A 17,193-nucleotide genomic window follows, 5' to 3' on the forward strand; every position below is an offset into this window, starting at 1 on the left:
ACTTGGGTGCTGGTGGGTGATCCACTGAGGGACCAGAAATGTAATTGATCAAAATTGGCAAGTTAGGACAGCGGCCTGAGAGTTTGGGATAAGGGCTGAAGTTTAAAGAAAAACACTCTTTCCATCTGAAATGCCAGAAATAACTCAGGTACAGGTGTTCAAAAGGCTGACATTTCTCTGGGAGTAACAAATGAGGGGACCTGAGAGGATGAGATCTGTGGGCCACTGTGGAGAAGGGAGGGCAGTCCCCAAGCCTCCCTTGACTGTCTCATGCCGGAGCCTCTCTGTCTCCCGGGTAAGGAAGGAAGCAGACGCTGGGCCTCCAGCTCCGTATTTCTGGCTGTCCTTCTCAGGGCTGGGTGTCTGCCCAGGCAAGTTGTAGCATTTTCTGTGCTGAGCAAGGCAGCTTCCTCTCTAGAACGTGGTTCCCTTTTCAGGCGGGGACACTCCTGTTTTGGAGGGAGGGATAGACCATAGCTTCTAGAACCGTTGTCAGTTACATATAGAAAAACGAGGTAGGAGCGGAGAGTGACCGGCTACGTGGGGATAAACCGAAGCCGCCCCCGACTCCCGCCCCCGTGGTGTTAGGAACTGCGGTGGAGGGTGGGCTGCACAGTCAGACCCTGCTCCCGGTCCTCACAGCTCTCTGTTAAGTGCCACTGAATGGTGGGACTGTCGGTGGACTTCAGAGCAGTCCCTGTAGGTTACCTGGCCTGAGAGCATCACTTTTCCGAGGAGGGTGTAATCTGTGACGCTGCCAGTCGTGGGGACCTGTCCTCCTTGCACCCCACGGGCCTTGCAGCCGGCGGGCCGGAGGGATTCTGCAGAGCGGGATCCGTGGCCGGGCGTGCCCGAGGGAGGAGCCGCGTGCCAGGACGCCGCAGGCCCGCGGTGGCTGACGCCGTCGGGGGCGTTCCTGGGAGCCGGCCGGCGGGGTTAGTCCGGCAGCCCCGGGAGGAGCCGGCAGCGGCCACGTGACCCACGGGCGGCGCGGCCGGCGGCCCAGAAATAGCAGCGGCGGCGGATCCGCCCGCGGGCGGCGCGAGGAGAAGGCGGGGACCCGCGGACGCCGGCTGGCGGGGCGCAGCGCGGCCCCGGAGGATGCTGAGCCCCTGCCCGGCCCCGAGCTCATGATGGCCATCCGGGAGCTCAAAGTCTGTCTCCTCGGGGTGAGTCCTGCGCCGCCGTCCGCCGGGCCCCCGGTCCGTGCGCGCCCCCGTCCGTGCGCCCTCTTAGGACCGCTCTTCCCTGCGCCCCCTCGTCCCCCTCCCCCCCGCATCCTCCCCGCCCTTGCGCCCCCCGCCCCCGGGCCCGGGTCCCAGCCTCCGCGGGAGCCTTCCCACTCGTTTCGCCGCCGCCGCCGGCCCGCGTCCCCAGAGCCGCTCGGGCCTCGCCGTGCCCGGGCCGGGCGCCCGGGACCCTCCGCAGGGCCGGGAGTCCCTGCCCCCGCCTCCGAGCGCTTTCTCCTTCGCCTTTAATAATTTCCTTCCGCCGGAAACTTTAAGTAACTCAGCCGAGGCGCTCTCCTTTTGCCTCCGGGGGCAGTTGGTTTATTTACTTTTTTAAAAGCCCAAATCAGGGCGAAAAGACGCCGGGGACTGAGCGGGCGCGAAGGTGAAGAAAGGACGTGTGGTGGAAAACTGCGCCCAGAAAACTTCAGAGCGTCGGGTAAAGGCAGGTTGAGAAAATCCTCCTCCGTCCCCCCCCCCGACCCCAAGCCGGGTCCTTCTGAGCTTGAAGAAACGTGGAAGAAGCCAGCAACAAAGCCAGAAACAAACACCCGAGTGGTGCGGACCTGTCCGGCGCCGCCGGGCAGCCGCTCTGGGACCGCCCGCGGTCACTTCCCTTTGGGTGCCCACATCACATTCCAGAATCACTTCTTTGGAAAGAGCTGGTTTGAAGCCGTATTTTCAGCAGCGCTTGGCATCGATCCCTAGTGTTTAGTCCTTGGCAGAGCTGGTCTCCCAAGAAAACAATTTCCGAAAAAAAGCAGGGAAACGCTGGACCTATTCTGTTTGTCTCAAAGCAGTGCTAACTGGTCTGTCAAGGCTGAGGTACAGAAGCAGACGGAGAAGTGGTTCTAGGTTAGGATTGGATTGTTCTGGACCCAGGGGCTGTCTGGACTCCCTCTAAGCTCTTCTGGAACCCGGGGCCGGTTCGTGTTCTTGACTGTCTCCCCTCACTGTCCTTTGCTGTAACTCCCATTTGCACTAGGCAGTCGGGTTCATCTAGAATTCGGGGAATCGGGCAAAGGCCCTCCCTTCCCTGTGATCCTGGCACAAGCCCTCAAGCGTTCCTGCTGCCTCCTCGCTCAGCCAGGGCTGGGGTCTGGATAGGGTGCTGTTCTGGTCTTCCTCTGTGGACCTTTATCAGCGTCGCAGGGGTTTCGGTGTCTGCTGGACTCTAACGTAGTCCAGACTTAAATTCCAGGAATCCCACGTTTTCCCTGTGAAGAGTCATTTCAGCCTCAAGGAAGCCCTTCAAAGACTCAGAAGGAAGGTCAGATCCCAAGGAATCCAGGGGCACCTTTGACGTGTGTTGTGTGTCTGGGTTGGCCTGGGGAATAAATGAAGTTGGTAGTGATTCCCACCCCTAGCCCCCAATGTTTTCTCCTTTGTCCTTTACTCAGGTGGTGCAGGCCCTGCCCCATCGCATGAGCTGGTTTCCATTTCGCTGCTCAGGGATGAGTCTGTCTCCTTCTGCAAGGACCAGATCAGGTGGAAAGAGCCTTGCGCGGGGAGGTGGCAAACCCAGGTTCTTGTTCTTCCCCATTCCCTGGCTGTGCCATTTTGGACAAGTACTTTAGTCGCCTCTTATGTAAAATGGACATCGTAATGTTTTTTCCTTTTAAGGCAGAGGACTATAGCAGATAATCTCCTAAGATACTTTCTGCTATCCTGTGATTCCAGTTAGCAAGCCTGGGAGATGAGAAAGCTGAAAGGAATTCCTTTACTTCTTTCCCTTATCTCTAAAAATGGAACCCACTCCTGTCCCATTTTAGTGGCTTCCTGGAGACAGCACCTCCCCTCATTTGCTGGCCCCCTACAGTGGCTCGGCTGGTGGAGTTGAGCTTGGAAGGGGAGCACAGCGTCGAACCAGTGCAGGAAGGTGTTTCTGGGCATACGGACACCTTGAAGCTTCAGTCATTTCACACCGTATCTGTGGCCTTGTTTTGAGAGTGGTTCTAGGTTTCAGTCTTGTTTAGGCCAGAAAACATCTTATTTGAAAGATTGGAAGAGCCGGTGACCTTAATATCACACTGAGTCATATTTAGGTCCTCCCGGGTCTGGCTGGTCCTCTCCTGGGCGAGATGTGTGTGACATGCTCTGTTCTTAGCTGCTCATCCAAGCACGGCGATTCTCTGGGTGAGAGGGCGTTTGGGTGAGGCCAAAGCCGCTGTAACTGCTGGGTTTACTCTCTTGAGTGAAGAGAGAGCCCTGTGGGTCTGTGGCTGGAGGAGGCAGTCAGTGCCAAGTCCAGAATCCTCTCAAGGTTTTGACAGGAGCCCTGGCTGTCTCCTTTGTTTGTGTTTGTTTGTGATTTGAGAGGCCCATCCCTTCTGGGTTAAGTCTTGCACGCAGCTATCACTCAACTTCCTATTTTTTTGGCCCCTGCCACACCTTCCTGAAATCTCGGTTAGACCCTGACCCTAGCAGCCACACCCCGGAAAGAGCCACTTCCTGTTGGGCCCCTTGAAAAGGAGATAGGAATGCAGACCATTTAGCTGAAGTCTTGCTCACTCCTTAGAGAGGCTGAGGGGCAGGCCCTTTTGTGCCTGGTCGATTGTCTCTGTTGCTCAGCGATTGCCTGGGGACGTGTTTCCCATGTAAGGGGCATGATTGTCTCTGACGTGGGCAGAACAGCCTTCTGTCCCTCTGAGCTGCAGTGTCTGGCTCCCTGTGTGGGTGGAGGTGCCCGACAGGAGGGTCGTTCGCAGCAGGTGGCAGTTCCAGCAGGCCCCCTGACGTGGCCTCTACCTGTAGCGGTGCCTTTCCGCACCCTGTTAGGCATGTCTCAGCCTCTTTTGTTGGGGGAGCGCCCCCAGCCTGTGGAACACTCCCTGAATGCTTTGTGTGCTTGGAAACACCATGGACTCAAGCGCTTTGGGTTCATTCAGGTCACCTGTTAGAGATGCTCGGCTCTCCTTGTTTTCAGGGGTGGCCTTTGCTGTGTTTGTCTCGAGCCTTTGTCAGCGCCCTTTCCTGGGCTGAGCTGGGCTGTCGTGGAAGTACGCCGCGCAGGAGGGTGTTGACAGGGGTCCACACTGGACACTTAGGATCCACGAGTCTCATTCTTGCCAGTGAAGTGCCAATTGCCCTGCTTTTTGTAAAGCCCCGCTTATATTATGAAACATGTAGCTTAGAAAACAACTCTGTTAAAAACAGCAAAGTATGTTTTAAAAAAAGCTAACAAAAACAATATTGAGGCAGCAGCTGTTCCAGCCCCAGAGGTGGAAAGCTTCCCAGTGTGCATTTTTAACACACATCACCACGTGGCAAAGGGGGGGTGAGGGGGAGAGAAGGGGGACAGGAGAGGATCTTTCTTTTATTTTATTATTTCCTCTGGGTGTGTACACGTCAAGACTGCTTCCGGATGGGATCCCAGAGAGATTTATATTTGAACTTCGGTTGTCTTGACGACAGTTGAGTGATTTCTGCCGCTTCCTCAGCAGCGGAGCGGCTCGGGTGAAAGGCAGCAAGTAGTACGCGGCTCGGTGAAGTCGCTGCTCGTGGCCTTTGTTAGAGTCTGGATGGGGGCTTGTCTCACAGCAGCCGAACACCTGGAATTCGCTGTGACATCTGGGCAGTGGGGACGTCAGATGTGGACAGGGCCTTCAAAGCCAGGGCTGTGTGACCCCTGGGAGCGCTCACAGCCACGCAGCTCTGTCCAGGCTGTGGGCCCTGTCTTTAGCAAGGGTGAACGTGGGTTCCTGAATCTGTTTGTTTCTTAGTGGTTCCTCTATTAGATTGGAAGCCCTGTGGATGGTGTGGGTCAGCGTCAGGGATTCTGGGGTGTGAGTGAATAGCAGGGTGCAGTGGGGTGTCCCCGGCTGCGCCAGCATGGAGTGGCACTGAGCACCTGGGCCGGGCTGCTGGGACCCACCAGGCCCTCGTGGGCCTCAGCGTGGCCGCAGCCTGCAGTCTCTTGTGTGGCATCAGGACCACTCGTGGGCATTTTCAGACTCCTCATGGTCCCTCCCCACCCCTCGTCTGCAGCTCTCCCGCCCTTGGCCTCACCTCTGACCCGGCTCAGTGTCCCTGTTTCGGTGAGTGTTTTATCCCTCAGATCCACTCCAAGGACGTAGCCATTGGAAAATAGAAAACTGCATCTTAAGGTGCCAGGACGGGAAAAGGTTCCGAGCTCACGCATTAGAAGAGGTCCGGGTCCAGTTGCGTCCAGCAGGTTGGACTAATTTCAGTGCTCGTGTGCCTGCACACGTTACCCTTTCATTTGCTTTGGTTTTTATAATTTGTAATGTGTGTTTGAAAATGGGACAGGCTTCCTTCACTCAGTCATTCACCAATTACCGAGTGCTTCTTCCATGCCGGGAGCTGTAGGCGGCTGCGGGTGGACAGGACGGCCACCATCCCTGCCTTCAAAGCCCTCTGCCTTTCCCGGAAGAGGACATGATGACACGATGACCTAAATGACGTCACCTGTATTCCAGTGCCAGCACTCACCACGGAGCCATGCACAACAGAAGTGACAGAATGATGATAAATATTGGCTGTCATCCGTCTGTTATTAGATGTGAGGACAGGTGAGGGGCAGAGGGTTTTTGCTCAGGGTCTGTTTTGTGAACCTGCTGTGGATGAGGAGCTGTGTTAGCTCTGCAGGAGGTGGAAAGTAGGCAGGGCGGGATCTGGTCCCGGCTTGCGGCTCCTGGTTGGACTGGTGCACAGGTGCCAGCGTAAGTGGCCACGGCGATGGGGGGGATGCTGCAGGGGTCACGTGGTGCAGGGGAGGCCCGGAAGTTACGCTGAAGACAGTGAGGGCTGGGAGCCGAGCTGCCCAGAAGGTCTCTCAGAGTGGGAGGGATCTGCACAGGGCCTTGGAGGTCTGTGAGAGCTTTGATGGGAAAGGAAAGGTGGGCGTGGACCCCAGGCATGCCCTGAATCTCGCGGTTATTTTCTGGAAGGTTGAGGTGGTTGGAGGATGCAGGAAGGTAAAGAACGTCGCCTCCCACCCCAGGCTGATGGCTATCCCGTTGACCCCGTTGTCTCTAGCAGGGGGTCTTTTATTTTAACTCCCTTTCCTGTTTTATTTGGGAAAATACCAAGCTTACAGAACAGTTGAAAGAGCAGTACAACGAATGTCCGCGGAGTCAGTAGGGATAACTCCTTGCCTCTCTCGCCTCTCTGTCTCTCATGCATGCAAACAGTACAGAATTTTTTTCCTGAACCACTCTGAAAGTCAACTGCTGACCCTATGACACTCCACCCCTGCAGACTGCAGTTGTATCTTTGAGGGAAAAGGACGTTCTCCTGCGCACCTGTAAAGCCATCATCTCACCCCCAGTGTTGAACACAGCCAGGGAGTCGAGCATGGGGTTCGCACCCAGGGTGCAGGCAGAGGTCGTGTGTCATATTTGCTGCTCCGTCTCTCATCTAAAACAGTTGCTCTCTTTCTCTTTTTCTCCCCACCACAACATCGGTGTTTTGAAGAATCCAGGCCAGTTGTCTTGTGAGAAGTCCCAGGATCTCAGTTTGTCTGTCTGTTTCCTCGTTGCTTTTCCAGGGTTGAGTGGTGGGAAGACAACATAGGTGATGCTGAATGGTCTGATTTTTTTATGTGCTCACGTATAATATGGGAATAGTCTTTCCACTTACTTCTATGGCCCTCATTCAAAAAACACTCCTAGTTTCTACCAGCGCCGGGCAGTGGTGTGTCTGAACGAAACCAAGGGCTGTGACTCTGTGGACCTCGCGCCTTAGATGGGGCGGATGGGCGGGTCGTGCTCAAAAAACCCCGAACACCCCGTAGTTTTCAGGGAAGAGCTTTTATTGGCAGAATTTGGGGTGAGGGCTGCAGGGTGTGGCTTGCTTCTGACTGGCTGGTGGGGAGGGCCTGGGCAGGCCTGGGAATGCTGTGCTCAGCCTGAAGTCGCCACCCTTCCCCTGGGTAGGGGCTCAGTTCCTGCAGAAGAGCTCGGAGAGAGTGTTCTGTACTTTCCTTGAGGGGGAGCCGGGACCTGCCCCATCACTGCACTGTGGTTTCCTGACTGCCTCGCCTTGTTTCTGTGTTCCCTCACCTCCCTAATTAGCAACTTTGAATCTGCCTCTTGGAACTCAGGATAGGTCTAGGAGACTGAAGTTTTTTTCCTGCAAACAAGAAATGGGGAATAGAAAGGGTTTTGTACCCGGGCGGGCCCCACAGGGTCCTGCTCAGTTTCAGTTCCGTGAGCTCCGGGTGGAAGGTGACAGGCTTCCTGCCTTTGTGCCTCACAGGTCACAGAATGTCATTTCTGACACATTGTGCAGATCAAGCGAGTCACTGAGGCCAGCCCAGAAGCAGAGGGAGGGGAGTGGGATTCCCCTCTTCGTGGGAGGAGCAGCGGGAGTCCGTGGTGTCTTCAGCCCGACTGACAAGTGCGCCGCACACAGCCCGGCGTCAGAGGGCGCGTCAGGGTGATCTCTGTTAGCCTCCACCCGCGGTGGGGGAGCCGGCGCTCAGAGGGTCAGCTCGCAGCACAGAGACTCCCTGCGAATAAAGGACGATTACAGCCAGGGCTGTGCGGCTCCGGAGCTGGTACACAGAGCCCCTTTGCTGGGCAGCGTACTTTGTCAGCCACGGATTTCTTGTTCAGACCAGCATGTAGCAGGGAGAACACCGCGGGGTCAGTGGAATGGGGTCAATAAAAAGATAAAAAGGTCTGTGTTTAAAAAATGATAATTCAACAATTCAAACCAGGTTTGGAGTACTCCCCTGGAAGAAGAAAGCTAATACCCACAGCGTCGGGGTCCTGGCTGGGTGTGGGCCGGCGTCGCCCGTGAAGGGGCAAAGTGCCTTGTCAGCAGGGAGGCTGGATGCAGCCGCGACACCACCACGCACAGCGACAGTGACATCAGTCACACCCTGCGTCTGCTTAGCACGTCACGGAGGCAGCGTGCAGTCTGTGCGTTGTGTCATTTGGTCCTCGGACAGCCCTGTGTAGCGCGCCCCCGTCCCTGGTTTGTGGTGTGACACCAGGCCTGGCAGGTCCAGCGTGTCCCTCAACATCACAAGGCCACGCGAGGGGAGTGGCTGTGAACCCGGCTTGAGCTGTTGCCCATTGTCCAGCTGGTGACCAGGAAGCCCTTTGCTTCCTTTGCTCCCTCAGGGGATACGTGTTAAGCACCGTAACTGGGTTCAGGAAATGTCAGTTTGCAAACTGTAATCAGTCAGTTGGGATGGCCCACCTGCTGGATGGAGTGTCTCTGTCTGCAGTTGGCCTATCACTGTGGCTGGACAGGCCTCCTGCCAGCGGAGCACAGGGGACCATGGTTCAGCCTTGGGCCACAGACGTGGGTGCTGGCTTGACCGCTTGCTGGCGCAATTCCTCTGGCCAGACGTGTAACTTTTGGGCCCGGTGACTCCTTGGTAAAATGCTGCCAAGTTGCACTGACAACCCCGTTAACCCCCTGGCATGTCATGTTGGAAATTTCTCTTACCTCCCTTACCTCCTCCCCCTCAAACCGTTTTACACCCTGATAATCTCCAGGCTTAGGAGAGTTTAAATAGATGCATTCCACAAGAATGCTCTCCAATTCAGAAGTTTTCTTCAATCTGCTTTGCTGTGGAATCTGGCAAGGTGCTAAGTAATAGCTTTTGATTTACTGTGTGATGCTGTAGACCATCCTTTTCATGACTTTGACCACGTTTGTAACATACTCTTCCAGAAGTTTTTATAAATTTGACATTAACATTGTATAAGTTTAAGGTGTGGGCGTGTTACTTTGATACATGTGTAGGATTCAGTGTAGGTGGTGTTTGTCACATCACGCAATCAGTATGGTTTTGCCTGTATTGGTTATACTGTGCCTTAGATCTCTGTAGCTTACTTACTGCCATTTCAGGTTTGTACCCTTAGTGATGTCAGTTTCATCCACCCCCATTCTCTCGTCTGCTTTCCACAGGTTTAGCTTTTTTGGACTCCACATGTAAGTGGTGTCATACAGCACTCCCTTCCTCTGTCGGACTTACCTCACTCGCCATCCTGTGCTCAAGGTCCATCCATGTCACGGGTGGGAGGCTGCCTGCCTTTCTCGTGGCTGAATGCTTCTCCATTGTGTGTATGTGCCGCGTCTTTCTTATCCATTCCTTTGTCCGTGAGCGTTTGGTTTGTTTCCATGTCGGGCTATTGTGAATCATGCTGTGGTGAACGTGGGTGTGCAGATATCTCATTCAGATCCTGTTTTCATTTCCTTTGGGTATATACCCAGAAATGGAATTGCTAGGTCATATGGTAGATCTGTTTTTATTTTTTTTGCCGAACCTCAATATTATTTTCCAGTTTGTTGTGCCGATTTACATTTCCAGCCCAGAGCACGAGAGTTCCCTTTTCACTGCCGTCTCGCCAGCACCTGTTGTCTCTTGTCTTCTTGGTGATGGCCGTTCTAACAGCTGTGAGGTGACAGCTCACAGTGGTGTAACATATTCTTTAAATTTTTGTATTAAAATATAATATTCATACAAAAAAGTGCACAAATCTTAACATAGTCCACAATGGATTTTTACAAATGGAGCAGACCTGCATAAATGCCCAGATCAGGAAACAGAATATTACCAGCCTCCCGGAAGCCCACCCTGTTCCTCCTTCTAGGCATTACATTATCCTTCAAAAAGAAAGGAAGAAAGCGATCCGCTTTCTTGACTTCAAATATTAGAAAATTATTTTTGCTTGTTTTCAAATTGTAGTGCATATACTTCCTGTAGGATCTTCACTATTTTGAAGTCCTTACACTGAAGAGGTCTTGTTTAACAGAAGTTCCAAGGACAGAAGCCACCCGACTAGTGGACCGAGAGCCACCATTGGGTCATGGAGTCCAGACATCAGATGTTGGCCTTGGCACACGGGGCTGGAAGGCATCGGCCATCTGTGCTCACTTGCCCAGTGCCATACAAATCACGTCCTTTTCTGTGACTGCTGGGAGGTGGAGAAGGTTGGAAAGCAGTGTCCTAGGAAGTCTGTTACAATCAGTTACCTGAAATGAGATGCCTTTTAATTGTAGATGAATATTAAGCCTTTTTAGAGTGCTCAAGGGTGTTTGCAAACTATTCTCCCCAATATTCAAAGTATTGTTTCCATTTTTAATGAAGAAAACCTTGCCAAGATCGGTCTTTCTTGAAGTCCTTCTTAATGACCAGACAGTATATACTTGCAAAGAGTGAAGTGGTGCAGAAAGGTCCAAAATGAAAAGCAAGGCTGTCCTCCTCCTCAGTCTCTCGTGTTTCTTATGTTTTTTCTGGATATGGTCCATACGCCAGTGTTATTTTCTTGCCTTTTTACCTGAAGGTGAACCTTGAGTATCTTTCTGTGTCAGTACGTATTGATCCACCTCATTTATTTTAAAAGTCGCATGATGTTCAATCACAGCGATGTGTCACGATTTACTTCATTGGTGCCTTCGTGATAAATTTTTAGATGGTTTTTGTTTCTGGCCATTACAAACAATTCTGCACTAAAAATCCTTGTGCCTGAACATGTGCATGCAGTGTCTCCGTAGGATACTTTCTAGAACAGAATGCTGGGTCAGAGACATATGGAAATTTATATCCTTAAAAAGATAATGCAGAATTAATCTTCCAAAATATTGTACAGTTTACATTCCCGATAAGTATCTGCGATATGATTTTCTGCACCTTTACTCACACTGAATATCATCAAAACTTTTTATCTTCGCTAACATTGTAGATTAAAAATGATAACCTGATTTGATTTCTTGCATCAGTGAATGACAGAGCATCTTTTCATATGTTTTTGACTAACTACAATTTTTCTTACCTACACATTCATAGCATTTACCTGTTTTTCATTGGGTTGTTTTTCTTACTGATTTGTGAGAACTCTTTGTATGTTAAGGAACAAAAGCTTTTGTCATTCGTATTGCATGTACTTTTCTTTAGTTTGTTGTTTTCTAGAAAGTTTCCTTTGTTTCCTGCACTTAGAAAATCATACCAGTATTTAAAAATCTTTGTTAGTCAAATATATCAGTCTTTCCCTTTGTGGTTTTAGTGTTTTATGTCTTGCTTTTGGAAGTCTTTCCACATTCTAATATTAAAAGAAATGTTTGTTGTGTTTTTATTTTACTCTAGTACTTTCATGTGGGATTTATTTCAGTACAAAGAGAGCCAGGTTGTGATTCTGGTTTTTTTTTTACTCAAAATCTCTAGGTAGTTGTTTTAATGCTGTTTGTCCATTAATTTATCATTATTTACTGATCTGGTACGGTATTTTTATCATAATGGAATCCCCATGTGTATGTGCGTCTGTTTCTGGGTTGTATATTGTTCTATTAAAAAATCCATTGATTTCTGAGTCCGTCAGATTCGGGCAGATTTAGAAATGACAGAGAAGTTGGCTTTTGGGGGCCAGATGGTGCAGGGGGCCTGAACACCCGGGGCTGCGAGGTGAAGCTGGTTAAGTGGTTTGCTCAGGGAGCACACGTTTGTGGAGCCCCTGTTAGCACGCACGAGTGCTGAGTGTATTTTGAGTTTTGGTCTTCTGTGGCAGTGTTCATCTTGTGAGAATAATAATCTGGAACGTTGCATGTATTGAATTCATTCAGTGAATGAGAAATTTGAGGGTGGTTGAAAGGAAAGAGTGGTGATGTGAACTGAGCCCTAGCTGGGTGGTACCTGGCTTGGAAGTGCTATGGTTTGTGTGTTTGGACCAATTTTGGAAAAGTAAGCGAGCGGAGTGATGAGTTACAGCCCCACCACCTGCAGCACCTGCGTGTTTTCCGTGCTGTAAATCTTAATTTTTTCCCCCTTCAGTGTGAATGGGATCACTTCCATTGGAGAGTCCAGAAATTGCTACGTCAGTGGGACTTGGGAGTCTAAAAGTTAGGGCTAAATTGAACTTAGCATGTAACATAGTCCATTTGAAATGATCCTGGAGCCTAAGTTCTTCATGTGTGCTGAAGAGCGAGCAGGGCTAGAATCCTCCTTCGAGACAGCTTCAAGCCCTCTGATGCCTGTGGTGATGGACTGTAGGGCGTACGCTCCGGTAAGTGAACGACGGCCCCAGACGACAGCGGGCACGTCAGCCTGGAGTCCAGCCCCACCCAAGCCCCATCCTATTTTCTTGGGCCTTCATCACTTCCAGGAGTCACCCAAGGTGGGAGTGGACAGAACTCCTGGGGCCCCAGGCTGCTGCCTGCCCCCTGGCTCCCAGCCTCTGTCCCTGCTCCGTGGGGCGGGTCCACGTGCCCTCCTGCAGCTGGCCTCCCCTCCCGTCTTCAGACTCACCCTCCCGCACGTGGATCCACACATGGGGATCCGCGCACACGAACACCACCGGTGAAACTGCATGTACGGGAAGCGGGCTCATCGCTCTGACTGACAACCCACTTTGGCTGGAACGTTGTGGCTTTGTGCTCCGTCCTCCTCGAACATCACGGCATGGAAGACACTCTTGGCTTAGTTTCCAGATCTGATGTAGGGAACGCCTCTCACAGCACCTGAGAAGGAGGAGAGAGCCGTGCCCCCTGTGAACTAGGCTGAGCTCGGTCTGCAGTCGAGAGCGGCGCCCGGTCTGAGCTGTCTAAGCCACGACATTAGACGAACGGGATGTGGTAGCTGTTGTCCTTCATTTTAGGAAATTCCTTCGAGCGTTGATTTTGGAGGGAGGCAGATCCTGCCTTCTGAATGAGAGTGAAAAAGGCCAGATACCCCTCTGGCAGCTCAGGGACAGGCATGTGACCCAGTTCGACCAGCCCGAGGCCATTGCCTGGGGGCCAGGATGCGCAGTGACCAAGGGGGGCTGTGCCCGGTGGCCTGACCTGGCCAGCCTGGGGTCGTGGCGTGGTCTTGGCTGTGACCACGACTCTCCAGTTCCCTGACAATCCTGCACGTTGCCCAGTGTGCCTTACAGCCCCCCCAACCCCACGTGTGTTCTCTGGGTGCTGAGGGCTCCGTGGAGCGTCCTCCCTCAGTGCTGGTCTCGTCCCAGGCCCATGTCCATCCTCCCTCCTGCTTTTTAGCTCTAATCAGTTCACCTTCTCTGGCCTTCAACCCATCTCCATTTTGTCTGTGGAGCCTTTTTATCTCTGTGCCGAAATGTTTTCAGTAGATCTCTTTTTGCTTGAATGCCCCACAGGGACCTCCAGCCATGCCTGCAGGCGCGGTGAGGTGGTCGGGCTGGGAGCGGGGCAGGCAGCCTGCAGGTGTGGAGGAGGGAATCCCTCAAGTGCAGGTCACGAGCAGGGGAAAGAGAGGCAGTGATGGGGAAGGGCCCCCAGGGAAGGTGTACAAAAAGGGCCCAGAGAGCCGTCCCCACGGAGGAGACGTTTGCAGAAGTCCTGACTGCACGGCACCTCCCTGGCCTTGCCCCCAGTGGTTCTGTGCGCCCAACCAGGCCCCGTAGGGATGAGGGGTGAGAGGGCACCCAGGTGACCACAGGAATGGCTCAGGGCCTGGAGGCCAGAGAGCAGACCCGGCCTCCATGGTCGACACAGAGAGGCAGTGCACACAGCCGTGGGATGACAGCAGGGGCCTGGGGAGATCCCTGAGGGGCGGCTGCTCTGCGTTGTTCGGCTCTGGGACCCAGGCACTGCGCAGGGATGGACCTGCCATGTGACGGAGGGCCTGTCTCCTGGACCTCCACATCACATGCCTGGCTTGTGTGTGATTCTATTCTCCTTTTTAAAAGGGCGCTTTTTCTCAGTCGTTACCTTCTTGACGTGGAAAGTAAATAGTATCTTCTTGGCTGTTACTGAAACATTTTACTTTAAAACCTGGACCTGAATCTCTAGGACCTCGCCGCCCACCGTTCACTGTTGTGACCACCCTTTCTCCCGCTGGTCCGGGGCCTCCGCGGAGGTGATGCTCAGAGGCACTGCGAGGAGGCGGGCTTCCCTCCTGTTCGCTTGCTGGCTGTTGAAACTCCCCAGTGTCTGTGAGCTTGTTTGTTCATTTAGAAACTCCTTGACAGTGCGGAACATGAGAATCGCGGCACCGTCCTGGGAATTTCTGGTAAATGTTTGCCGGTTGTGTTGGTGTGATATCAAGTATCCAAAGCCGATTTGGTAGATGTTTACTAATAATTAGATTTGCCGAAGGCTCGAGAAGTCCTCATGGGTTAGGCTTTCCTTTTCTGAAAAGCCTTCAGACTGTGGTGATAAATTTGCTTGAAAATGGTGCATGATGTGTGCTGGAACACACAGAGCTATTTTAAAAGCGCTTTACTCTTTTATGTGAATTTCCAAGTCTTCCCCGAAGACTGAAATGCAGTGTTTGGGGTGTTGGATGAGAGGAACAAGGGCTTGTTATTTTTGTTTTTAAATCTGTGTTATCTCTGGTCTGCTTTTTCAAATGTCTATTAAAACTTACTACCCGTTTACACTCATGAAGGTTTTATATGCCAATTGTAAGAATAGGTCAGTGGATTTATGTGTCCAGCAGAGATCGGCTAATTGGCTTTGAACAGTGCGCCAAGGTGACACTGTCGGTACTGTGGCTCTTCGTAGATGATGAATTCAGCTCCTGTGACAAAGTCAAACACATCAAAGATGCCAGCCAAACGCCATAAAAAGCACAGGTCCATATGTCAGTCTAATTCTGTAGCAGTCTTTTTGTAGCATAGCTGGTAATTCCATCTGTTTCAATTTAAGATGCTTCCCAGTCTTGCCTGTGTAGCACACACGCAGATTCCCAACACAGGGAGCATGCTAAAAGTAAGTAGCACCTATAACACAGATGTGTATTGTCTGTGATTTAAATCTGCACTACATTCGGTTGCAGTGGAGTTGCAGGGGGTGGCAGAGTGTAGCTTCCAGAGTTCAGGATGGAGACGGTGATGCTGGCTTCTCTTGGCGGCAGCCTGTCATCCCCGAACTGCGTGGTGCTGGGTCTGCTGCAACTCTCCACCAGAAATGCAGTGGCCGAGGTGGATTGCTTCTGTTTGTTATTCTGGCCACGGGACCCAGCAGGAGTCACGGCAGATCAATCTCAGATTGGTAATAGGTTGTTGAGAAGGCAGAAGGCAGAAGGCGGCAGGCTGGAACAAACTGACCCATGCCTGTCATTTCATCTCAGGTAATGACGGCTGGTTGTGCGCAGTGCAGCTGAAATACATAGCCGGAGGCCCCCAAGCCGGCGGTCTCTAAATAGATCAGAGGGTTCCAACAGACACCCCACCCCCTTCCGCTTCTTGTAAGGGCTCTTCTTGCGGAACGGTCATAAAAAGAGTTTTGTCTGCCCTCTCGCTAACCAGCAAGACAGGATTACCAACAACTTGGTCCTGGCAGGCGGCCAGCCTGCCAGCGTTTAAAGGATGCTCGCTGCCGTGGCAACCCCACTGGGCCTGAGGTGTGTGAAAGTAGATGCAGCTGCTGAAGACCAAGAGCCGCCGGGCAGGGCAGGGCAGAGCACACGGCCCGGTTCAGGTGACATCATGCCAGCCTGGACCACCGGCAAACACGGGCGGCGGCCAGACCACCTGCCCAATGGCTAAATGTGGGTGAGTGGCATTTTCCAAAGAAGGACACTGGGAAGAACAGGGGCTTTAAGAAATGGGATTGTGTCCTCCTATACGAGTGACTGTCATAAATTAGGATTTGGAAATTGGGAGACTTCAAGCTGGGATGATTGTAAACAAATGAGGGATAAGCAGATGATCAGGCTCAACAAGCCGTAAGGGTAATTCTCGGCCTGTTCAGAGGCATGGACAGAGTTTGACGTTTCTTCGATGTGCTGCCTTGATTCGGGTGCAGGCCAAGCTGCTGAACAGAAGGTCCCACAGGACCATGACTTACGTGGGACAGAATCGTCTCTTTCCTCTTGATCAGTCCTGGTCGCTGGCTCAGGGCCACCAGGGGTCTGTGGGGTCAGGACACTTCCTCTACTTCCATCCTGTTTGCCGGAACCCCGTCCCCTGACCACCTCTACCAGCACGGGTGATGGAGTGCCCGGCCAAATCTCAGGGCTCTTTTTCTAACAGATGAACGGGTGGGTGGGGATCTTGGAGCAACGATAGTTTCTCCCACAAGCACCTTTTATGTTCCAACAAGGTCACGGCCGGAATATGAATTTGAAGACTTTGAGTTCGTGGCTGGGCTGGAGCTTTAAATCGATTCATCTCCTAGACGCTGGACTCTGAGGAGAGAGGAGCAAGGCTGAAGTCTGCTTGCTGAGTCCCCAGACTCAGACCCCCCACGTGTAAAGCGTGGATGAGTGTCCGTCTGTCTCAGGGAGCTGTAACAGTGACACACACAAGCGACGTAGGAATGCCCAGGCCCTCCCTGTCGTGTGGTGACTTCCCAGTGGGGGTGAGCCTGTTCTTCCTCTGAGAAGGCTGGCAGCGCTCATCTGCTTCCTCATCGCTTCTCGAAAAACAAGGTGAGGTGCTCAGAAGTTAATTTCATTTACAAGATTGCGCCAGGATTACCCCACTTTACAGTAAAAGTATTTTTACTTCTCCAAATGCACCTTCTGAAGTTCTGTGATGAGCCCAGAGGCACCTCGCAGCCTCATGACGCATCTCCTGGCCCCACTGCACCAGCGCTAGAATGAAGGGATAACAATAAAGGAGGTTTCCTGGGAAATGACGTACGCACGCTGCCTCCCAGGCGTTTGCCGTGGCCTCGAAGGAGGCTTTGAGTGTTGGTGAGCGGCAGTCCTCACAGCAACGCAGATGTGCTCCTCCTGGTCTGTCGCCTGCTGTCCCTGGGGCTCTAACCCAGATCCAGTCAGGCAAGCTCAGGACCCAGGGCAAGACCCCGGCAGGTGCTGCTTTGAGGCCAGTGAAACTCCTGTGGGGACATCGTGTGCTGTGAAGTGTGACGTGGCCGATGGCTCCCCTGGAATGTGGCAGATGAGGTCCTTGGATAGACGGCTGTGGAACTGGTGGCAGCGCTAAGTGACAAAGATGCATCCCAGGGACTGGTGTGACGGGGCCGGGATTCATGAGGCTTCGCTGGGAGCCACCAGCTGTTTGGGAAGCTGTGTTCTTTCCCATCACTGCCTCCCCACTGGGCTCCCACGGGCAGGTGC

At 52.7% G+C, this 17,193-nt stretch overlaps 1 protein-coding gene across 1 annotated transcript in view; it reads left to right on the plus strand.

Annotated features, from left to right (window-relative positions):
* The first annotated feature begins 915 nt into the window (after positions 1-915).
* RAB31 (RAB31, member RAS oncogene family) overlaps positions 916-17,193 on the plus strand; it is an 80,595-nt gene continuing 64,317 nt past the window's right edge. Inside the window, exon 1 of the mRNA XM_072949262.1 lies at positions 916-1,169. Coding sequence (XP_072805363.1) covers positions 1,131-1,169 — 39 coding nt within the window. The 5' untranslated portion in view covers positions 916-1,130. The remainder of the gene's footprint in view (positions 1,170-17,193) is intronic.

Source organism: Vicugna pacos, chromosome 24 (genome assembly GCF_048564905.1).
Source record: "Vicugna pacos chromosome 24, VicPac4, whole genome shotgun sequence".
Classification (NCBI taxonomy): Eukaryota; Metazoa; Chordata; class Mammalia; order Artiodactyla; family Camelidae; genus Vicugna; species Vicugna pacos.